Here is a 10,464-nt window from a genome sequence, read left to right as displayed (position 1 = left end):
ACCGTCACAAATATATATCTCTTTTGTTATTTTTCTTTGCAGGTGACCACGTCGTCAGGTGCGAAGATCAGATTGTGTCACAATAGAAACAATTAATGTTATTATAATACATGTGATTGGACACGCGTTCACTTACAACTGAAAATAACACATTGTAGGATATGAACTGAAAAACGCTTTTACGACGATATTGAAGTCGTCCCAAAATATGCACAAATATTGCAGACTAAAGTTTATTTAAAACCCTCAGTCCGAAGATAATGGTGAACACAATTATTAATATTCATAATATAGGGCTATTATGCATTCGTACCACTTTTAGCACATCGTTTGAATTAGCTGAATGTCTCCACTAATTCCTGTGCAATGCTCATCTTTGCTCCGTTTAAGAATGCCTTAAATCATTCGACCTGTATCCTGAATAAACTTTAGACATTAGTTTTTTTTGTCTGCTCAGGTGCAATGTGGCAGGAGCTGAATTTTTGTAATTTAAAAAATACTAACGGTGTAGGAATTAGTCCTTTTTATATTACTGACTGAGAAAGTTATTACTTTGGATAATGTCACATTATAAAAGCATCAAATGGTCATTGTACTTGCTACATTTCAAACACATTTTACAACAGGTGCGATGAATACATATATATATATATATATATATATATATATATATATATATATATATATATATATATATATATATATATATATATATATATATATGTGTGTGTGTGTGTGTGTGTGTGTGTGTGTGTGTGTGTGTGTGTGTGTGTGTGTGTGTGTGTGTGTATAAAACACGTATAATAAACACAATCAACCACTACTAAAAAGCAAACTTATTTATTAGTATATAATAATAAAAAACTAAAGATTTTTTCTTAATTGTGAATAATTGTGATTATTGTTTGATTTTTATTGGGATTTTTTGCTGCTCTTTTTTTGGTGGGGATTTTTATTTTTGATTCGTCTGATTGCCGGTAAACGTAGTTTAAACTAATGCTGTTTTATAAAACAAAATACGTTGACTTTAGGTTTTCAATTGTTAATTTGTTTTATTTACATTGTGTATAAAAGAGTTTAAGAAAAGATTCTATCAGGTGTTAAAATAGTGTTGTAACAAATCCTTGGTTGATGAACATTGCCTTTAAAAATTAGCAATATAATATTTGATTCTTTAATAATGAGTAACATTTTAGAATAAGGTGGGCAATAAAGTCTACTTGTTTGACATGGCTGTATATTTTTTAAAGGACAATGAAGTCTGAAAGGCAATAGACTAATAATAGTGATTGGTAGCGATTTTATAGGAGCAGTCTTATGAAAGAAGACGTTGATGTGTTAAAGTAGAAGAAGCAGATAATTAATTAGCCGTACTGTAAAACTGTTCGGATAAACGACGTACAATGAATAAAAATAATGGGTAGACTTTGAGTAGCTCAAATAATTAAACACGTTTGTAGATCTATACCTATTTAATGCTGGATGTGTTTGTCCGTTCCATTTATAATCCAGCTAAAAATCTACAAAGGCCAGTCAATGAAAGTTTCACGATTCCTTTTTTTTATGTAATGTTGTTTTAAATTCCGCCTGTGGGTGGCAGCAAACGCCATGTTTCTTTTTATCCGGGTACTTACTGCAGCACTGCTTATTGGCTAATTTTTTTTTACATGTTTCTGCTGCAGTGCAGAGGCCATGGAGGCGAACCTCCGCGTGTTTCCACCGAGACCTCACATGCAACATCTGATCAATGAGGATCATCTTTATTGTTACCAGTTTAGTTTGATTTAGTTTGGACATTTTAGATTAACACAACGGTAGATTTGTGACAAACAGTTTGGAGAAGTGACTTAACGACATATATGTCTAGGACTATAATAATAAGAATAATAACATTCGTAAGAATAACAAGAATAATATTTTTTAAATAACTTATTCACTTATAATAAACATATTTTCCTTTAGCAAATATTTGCTGCTTGCTTGTACGTTTTAAAAAAAATCTAATACTTTAGTAGAGCTTATTTATGATGTGTAGTTATGATTATATAGCATACAGTATACATGAGTATACATGGATATATATATATATATATATATATATATATATATATATATATATATATATATATATATATATATATATATATATATATATATATATATATATATACACACACACACACACACACACACACACACACACACACACACACACACACACACACTGTATGCATATATGTGAGATATCATCAGTTTTAGTTACACATTTTCTCCCACACACACACACACACACACACACACACACACACACACACACACACACACACACAAACACTGTTTAACCCACTGTAAGAAATAAGAATTCGGTTGTCGAATATAAATAGGCCCATTTGGCAGAAATATATTTGATTAGAAAAGAGTGGGGAATTTTGTGCAGTGTTTTGCCTATTGAGTCGCTTTTCATTCACCACTTCAAAAGCTGGCCACATTTATTTAAAATACTATGAACATTTCTGCATTTATGTGTTTAAAAGATATACTTTGGACAGTTTTTGTTATTAAAACATGTAATATACGGATAAAATAATACATATAACTTTAATATGGTCTTCACTGTGCATGCCAATTTCTTTTTTCTTTTCTTTTTTTTTTTTTTTTTTGCTTAACCACATCCACTTTCGACTAATAAGACTAGATTATCTAAATATCTTTTTGCCATAACACTGCATCCGTCTAAACAAGGTTTAATATTCAGATCCTTTCAAAATTCATATTCACCCTACTGTTCCATAATTATTGGCTGTTTACATAGATAGTTATTGCCTACATTCCGAGAAACTGGAATTGGGACTTTAGTAAAGGTCAATATGTTTACATATCACTGATAAAATTTTTATAGAAATCTTTGCTATATGTTTACGAAAATATTTTTTTCCATTTGTATCAACCTTATATCCAGTCAAAGCGTTATAGATTTAATAAAGTGATCCTAAAATCATATAACTAAGTACCATTTTACATAGTTTATGTTCAAATCTGATATATGTTAAGACCAAGGTGCAAGACTTTTTTTCCAAAAATGTATTTATTAATTAACTTAGTAAATAGGTGATCAGAGGAATTTTCTAACAAAACAAAAATACACATGTACATATGTTTGACAGACTTTAAAATGTCTGCTACCTTTGGTGACAATACTGAAAATAAATGATTTTATTTGTAATTAAAAAAAGTTTAAAATTAGATTTTAAAAATGCTTTTAAAAATTATACAATTTAAAATTATTTTAAAAATTTCGGACTGCCTTTTATCATACGCATCTGTTTAGAAATTCTACAGCAACAGCAATCGACTATATAGTTTGTGCTAGAGAAAATACAGAAACGTTCACTACAAAAGCGTTTGTTCAAAATGTCAAAATAAAAATTATGTTTCGTGGAAAAGTGAACGACTAAATTATTACAATGTTTTCCTTATCGTGTTTTTCGTCAATTAATTTAATTTGGTATATTTATTTCTAAAAATACGTATGTTGGTATAGGGCCATCAACGCATTTTAAGTATTTCTTCTAGGATAACTAACTGACTTTAATATAATATTTGCAGTAGGACAGAATAAATAACCCCAGAACTGGAGTGAAAATGTTCCGCATTTATATTTTGCTTTTCCTAATCTCAGGGACGCCTAATATCAGTTTGTTGTTGATTCATTCATTCTTCTCTTGTCCCAACATACAAGCACAACATCTGTTGGTAAATGTCCATTTTTTATATTATTCATAATATCAAATATTATTCTACGATATATTATATAATAATCTACGATAATCGAAACTTGTGTGGTTACCCGTTTGTCTCATTCGTCCTGAGCCTTATTTTGTTGTGTAATAGGCCTGCCTGCAGTAGCTGTTATTTTGTCATATTGTATTGTATATCGTTGTACATAAAATGGTTTGCCATACGATACTCTAATATTACAATCATCGTACTACTTTTTAATACACATACACCTTGTCCAGTGTACAAAGTCCCCGGGTTGTCTTTTATTTTTTTGGTTTCACCATAATTCTAGAAGCCCCCTACTGCTTCCACAGATGAAGCGACTCAAGTCTACCACTAGATGGCAACATTGTGGTGTTCATTCAAGTTTTATTTTATTTCTGCCTGTAGAATTGTCATGTAAGATAAATGTTGTTTTTTATTTTTTATTTTATTTTTTATTTATTCTAATATAAGTATATAGCGAGAATAATTTTACACGATTTTACTATGCTCAAACAAACTAAGCACAGCGATTCTTTCTCGGATGGAAAATTACAATTGGGAGTTTTATTGGAATATTGTTTGCAGTAACAAATTGGATCTTGCCACATAAACCACCTGGAGTAGAAACCTAGTGGGGCACACACATTAAACAAACTGTGAATAATTATATTTTCTACCTAAAATCTTTAACATACCATGTAGTCATATCTAAAAGGATGCTTATTTATTTACATAATCTAGTAATGTAATGGCGGTCTGTTGTTTGGGGTCATCGTTTCCAGTAGTGGATGCTGGCCGAATCAGGTGTCTTTGAGCCTGAAGATCACCAGATTGAGTTGGAAACCGGATCTCCTGAACTGGAGTAGATGATTTCTTGTCTAGAGCCTTAACATCGTGTTAATGCAACACGAAGTTAACTGTGGCTTCCTGTTACTAAACCTAGACAGAGAATGTATCTCCCGCGCAATTACAATAAACACAATGGTTTCGTTTTTCGGTACGAAACAGGGTTTCTGTTGGGGGGTAGCACTGCCACGAAAACGAAGCAATTGTTTTTAGGCGTAGACATTTTTGACAGTTTATCTGCCCCTTATCACGATCACCCTGTAACATATATGGCCTTCAAAATTAAGCAATTAAGTGTTTTTGTTGGTATGTTTCTTGCATGGAAGCAATAGGCTACACATCTCAGCATAGTCGCTCCCAGAGAAACACAATAAATAACGAAGTGGTTCCTTCTGTCTGTGTCCATCTCCCATTCTGTAGCCCTTTAAGTGATGCTCTTGAATTTGTTGACCACCTTCTTCTCCTTTACCCTTCTGTTTTGAAACCAGATGGTGACCTGGCGCTCTGTCAGGTTTGTGTGAGCAGATATCCGCCTCCGTTTATCCTTCGTGATGAACTTATTTGCCGCATATTCGCGCTCCAATTCCTTGAGCTGGACTTTGGTATAGGGGACGCGCTTCTTCCTCCCGCGGCGAATGGAAGCGCCATCACTTCCTGACACATTGTCTAGGGGCCATGTGACGAAATAAAAGAAAAAAGAAGAATTATGGTTCAACTCTTAATGTAATACATACGAATGGGTTCGTTTATTATAACCACCTATCTGGCAACATTCTTTAACACGTTTAAAGAAAACAGCAACATATAATCTGGGCAATGAGGATAGACGTCAAGGTCAAGTAGAACTGATATATGCATGCATAAGTTGATATGAGTGATAAATGCTTAATACAAAATCGATTGTCCAATGTTACATTATAACATAATTTGCCCAGAATGATTTGAAATATTTTTTTCACCACATTTTCAGAATGTTTATAATAAATAAACTGAAATGCTGAAATCTATCGATCTATCGATCTATCTATCTATCTATCTATCTGATAATATATATTACATTATATATTATATAAGATATATATACATATATCTTAATATATTTATTTACATATTTATTTATTTATTTATTTATATTCACTGGGTTAAATAAATTGCACTAGCTACGTAGGCCTAATACCTTGAAGAGAAGATTTCCAGAGGTGGCTGGACTGGGTCTGCTCCTTCGGGCAGTACACAGGGCTGTTCCAGCTGTTCGTGATAGCCCATGGCTGGTGATAAGTTTCCACGGGCAAAATTGACTCGTGTCTCGGTTCCGGACCTGAGCTTAAAGCTGGGACGACTGGCACGTCCAGATAACTGGGCACGGGTTGGTAAGGTCCAGACGAGTAGCCTTGATAGAAAGTGAACTCCTTAGCTCGAGACGAGAACTCCTCTCCGGATACAGACGTCTCCATGTACTTGTCTGCGTAAGCGGCAGGCTGCGCGCAAGACTTCACTGCGCCGTGATGTGACACTCGGCACGGATAATAGCCACTACCGAAATATCCATAGGGCAAAGAAGCAGCACCGGGGGAGTTCTGCGCTGCCGAACACGGGCTGCACTGCTTGACAGGTTCCGTCACGCCAGACACGGGTACTTCACTCGATCCAAAGGGCGCACCAGGAGCAAGTGAAGTCGGGTGGGCCACGAGATTCCGGCACTGGTTGGCGGAGAAATTGCCTCCTGCGAAACCCTCCATGTTCTTGCTCACGTCGTCTGAGCAGCCGCTGTCACAGAGAAACATCACCGGTTCAATCCAGCGGGAATGGAGGAGCAGAGACGCTGTCATAGCACGACCAACATTGAGCCTTTTTCCAGCTCTTTCAGCAAATCCCCACGACTGAAAAAATGCGACGGTGAACTCGAGAGAGTAAAGCGACACTCACGCGCCCCGTGTAAACTAAACGCGAAGGGTTATTGGACGAGACGGAGCACGTGATATGCAAAATAGGACGATAAGCGTGCTAGGCAGAAGATAATGCAAAGCACGGGAATGATTTTTTTTTTCCTCACTGAACTTGGATAAAGAATAGAAACCAAGCTTGAATTTATCGTTTCATTTAAACCAAAAAACGTTCTGTTAAAATTAAAAAAATAAAAAATATTTTCTAGTTCAAGAAACCAATTTTAAGAAAATATTTTACATTTTTTAATAAATGTATTACATTTAATTATTTTATATTTGTCCAAAATATTATCTGTCACGACCCTGCCATGTGAACATGCACAAATAACCAACCTTTGAGATTCATGCTGTGTTTTCGTTGTTTCTACAACACAGTGATTAAATGCTAACACAATTTTAATGACTAAACTAAAATGTTGATGACTTACTGCTGTTCATTCGGGTAGATGAAAATGTACACACAATATTCACTTTATTTATTTTTTGTGCCTTCTGCATATAGCTTCTTCTAACCATCTTAGGAAGTCCAATGTATCATTTCCTCTAAAAAGCGCGAATGAAACCTGATCCCCCATTAAGAAAAAGAAATGGCCAGCTAACCCGCTTTCCAATTAATACCACTATGAAGAATCGAAGTTCGTGGGAGAAAATATATGACCAGTGACAGCGAATGAAAGAAAGTGACAAAGCCCTGCATAAAATTGTCACTTATGCTACAGCAAATCCCACTCACCTAGTGAACTGTGCATTTTGAGAATTTGCGGTATTCTGCCCATAATTTGGCAGAGCCAGACTTCATAAGAGTTTTGGCACGGCTGGAGGCCAAGGTCAAGTTGAAAGTTGCAGTCTAGCCGAGGCGCTTTCCGTGTCACTGAAGCCTTTGACCGTCTGACAGGAAACGACCACACATCTCTCACAGCATTGTAAAAAAAAACAACAACAAAAAAAAAACAAGGAGATGAAAACAGGTTCTGATGTGTTTGGTTTTCTACAGGATTTTTTTTTATTCTGACCAATAATCCAACTTTGTTGAGGTGTCGGAAGCACTATAGCAATTTCAGCCAGACATAGGAGAAGATAAAATCTAGTCTGGGTCAGATTTTTAATTAGAGTCGCCATTAGGAAAAAAAACAACTATTGTTACGCCTTTAACATGTAAATGTAGCAGTCTATTGGGGTTCCAAGGACAAATTAGAAATACACGTCAAGATCACGATGATTGTTCGTATTAGAACATTGCAGGGAAACCGAAGAGGAAAGAATGACAGTAAGTTATCCTGTAACACTTTTTCTTTATTTTTTCTTTTTAAAGTTTCGCTGTATTTTTGTAATTTGTTTTCTTCTTGTTTGTGATTGAATACGAAATACGAATACGAATTGCCGTGTTAAGATCACGATTCAAATCAATTTCCAATTTAGTATAGCCTATGTTAGGCCTGTTAATTAACAGATACGAATTCTACTATTACTGCTGCTACTATTACGACTATTATTATTATTATTATTATTATTATTATTATTGTTGTTGTTGTTGTGGTTAAAACATGAACTGTACTGCTGTTGCTACTAATAATACTGCTACTATAAATACTACTCCCTCTAATAATAATAATCAAAAGAATCATAAGAATCCACAATTTTACATATTAAGCCAGAATATAAACTGGTTTCTTTTGTCTCCTAAATGTACTGCAAAATTGGTCTAACATTGTTCCGACCATAAATGTTTTTACTATGTAAAAAATCAAACTTTGTTCTTTTTTTTTTTTTTTTCTTTCTTTTTTTTTTTTTTTTTTAAATAAGATACCAGTCGTTTTGTTGGAAAAGCCTACAATTTCCTGACCACCCCGATCTGGAACACAGACGTCATATGGTTTTTGTCCTTTTTTATGTTCCACTGTCTTTCCTATATAATATAGTGAGAGTGAGAAATTTTAATTCGCTGTATTACAAATAAGTAAACTCACATGTGCCGCTCAAAACATTTGGGTCTCAACGTGGCGAAATCTAAATTTGGACTGAACCTTTCATGTGTCTTGCAGCAGCTATTTTACTTTTCCTTCTGGTTTGATGTTTAAAGTAAGTTATAAGTAAGTTATAGGAACCTTGATATTATCAAACATCGATATAACTTTTAAGGTAAAAATAGAAATGAAGCGGGAGATTTGCAATAGATTTGGGTTAGATGAGTTATGATCAATGTTCTGTAGTCATAATCAGACACTCATCATTAAACGATTAGGATGGAACGATGATTTATCTGTTTGTGAACAGACACTTTAGGAAATATCAGCACACGAATAAAAAAGCATGTAACCCATTATATGGAGGAAAAATAACTGGTTGTTTTTTTTAAATGATTAAAAAAAAAGACAAAAAACAACAACAAAAAAAAACCCAAGAGCAATTATTTTCTCTCTAATGCAAACTATACAGCTTTTATTCCTTAATCATTATATTATCAAACATATTTTTTCGTAATGATTTTATTTATGATTTATTGATTTGCTTTTTTGTTTAGCTTTTTGTTTGTTTGTTTAGTTATTTATATATAAAGAAATATATATTTTTTGTGAATAGGTCTATTTTCGTTGTGTCTTTTTATACTGCGCCTTAAATAGCATTTAATGCTTCAACTTAGTAGAATGTAAACTACTAAGTAATATTGTCTATTTAAAGATAAATAGCTTACTACTAGTCGTACTAGTAATAGTAGTAATAGTAGTAGTAGATGTAATATTAATATGAAGAAGAAGAAAAAGAAGCAGAATGTATACATTATTATTATTATTATTATTATTATTATCATCATCATCGTTGTTGTTCTTATTGTTATCTAAAAATAGGTTATTATGATAAATAAGCCCATTGTTAGTTGTAACATTGCAGCTTGTTTGAATTTGCTCGTTCAATATTTGTCATTTAAGTCATTTTCTTTTTGTCTGACAAAATGCATGTAAAGCATTTTAAGGCAAAAAAACCCCTTCATTAATATTTATCACTGATATTAATAAGTATTAATATTTAAATAAAATTTGGCCAAATAAATCGTTTCATAAACAATGGAAAATTATTTGTATGTATACGTAATATGAAATGATTGTTTACTTATAAGAGTTTTAAAATAACGTGATAATAACGTGTATGCTGTATTCTACCACATCGACGGATTAACTGGTATTCTTGTGGATAAAATATTTGTTTAAAAATTGCTAAAATAAGCCAACCACTTACTTAAAGATTGCTCTGAATACGTATTTTACATGATGTGGAATTTCCCTATCAAAACAGTGAATCCCAGAGAGCTGAACTCCACAATTCACATTATTTGTAGCACACATGAGCTCTGACTACAAATACACACCGTTTAAGAGCTGTTTTAGCAATAATCAGTCGTCAATCCGTTTTAATAAAATATGTTTAAGACCCAAAATTAAACGCATTTAAACACTGTTTAAGACTCGATTGAGTTTCCAGAATATGAGACATCACATTAGAAAAAAAAGTAAGATCACAGTGTGATTACGAATGCGTTGGATTTTTTCACTACTGTTAAAAAATAAAACTTTCTCCATTCTGAAATAAAAGTGGAGATTCTTAATAATGAAGCTGGAATATTTAATAACAATTACAAAAACGAGACCCACATTTTAGCCGAATTTAAAAACTCTACCCAACCTTTAAAATGCAGTGATATTTCGTCTCAAAATGTATTTCTCGAATAATTTATAAAATAATTAAGTTGTTCTGTTACTGTGGTTAGACTAAAAGTATTGATATATTTATTTTATTTTAGCGTATTATGACAGGATAAAAATGTCTCATTGTCAGCTCGTGACCTAACAGTAAAAATCATTTCAGAAATTAGATTTTAACACATTTCCCAACAAAATAACCAAACTTTCAA

At 33.1% G+C, this 10,464-nt stretch overlaps 1 protein-coding gene across 2 annotated transcripts; it reads right to left on the bottom strand.

The window, feature by feature from the left end:
- Nucleotides 1-4,196: 4,196 nt before the first annotated feature.
- hoxa13b (homeobox A13b) lies at nucleotides 4,197-7,485 on the bottom strand. 2 transcript variants are annotated; one of them, XM_046846960.1, is made up of 3 exons: nucleotides 7,291-7,485; nucleotides 5,789-6,378; nucleotides 4,197-5,277 (listed from the first exon to the last, which is right to left on the bottom strand). In XM_046846960.1, the coding sequence occupies exons 2-3, from the start codon at nucleotides 6,348-6,350 to the stop codon at nucleotides 5,036-5,038; spliced, it is 804 nt and encodes a 267-aa protein (XP_046702916.1). In that variant the 5' UTR covers nucleotides 6,351-6,378; nucleotides 7,291-7,485; the 3' UTR covers nucleotides 4,197-5,035. The 2 variants fall into 2 exon arrangements, with proteins under 2 accessions (XP_046702916.1, XP_046702915.1); XM_046846959.1 differs by lacking the exon at nucleotides 7,291-7,485 and having other exon boundaries at nucleotides 5,789-6,559.
- Nucleotides 7,486-10,464: the final 2,979 nt, after the last annotated feature.

This window comes from Silurus meridionalis, chromosome 4, assembly GCF_014805685.1.
Source record: "Silurus meridionalis isolate SWU-2019-XX chromosome 4, ASM1480568v1, whole genome shotgun sequence".
Classification (NCBI taxonomy): domain Eukaryota; kingdom Metazoa; phylum Chordata; class Actinopteri; order Siluriformes; family Siluridae; genus Silurus; species Silurus meridionalis.
Note: the sequence above shows the minus strand (reverse complement) of the source record. Positions and strands in the feature narration are given on the sequence as shown.

What these genes read in the sequence shown, in the direction of transcription:
- hoxa13b (XM_046846959.1), bottom strand. Translation starts at nt 6,440, where the DNA reads ATGACAGCGTCTCTGCTCCTCCATTCCCGCTGGATTGAACCGGTGATG. An exon ending in CTGGAAATCTTCTCTTCAAG is followed by an intron (nt 5,278 to 5,788) that starts GTATTAGGCCTA and finishes CATGGCCCCTAG; the next exon opens with ACAATGTGTCAGGAAGTGAT.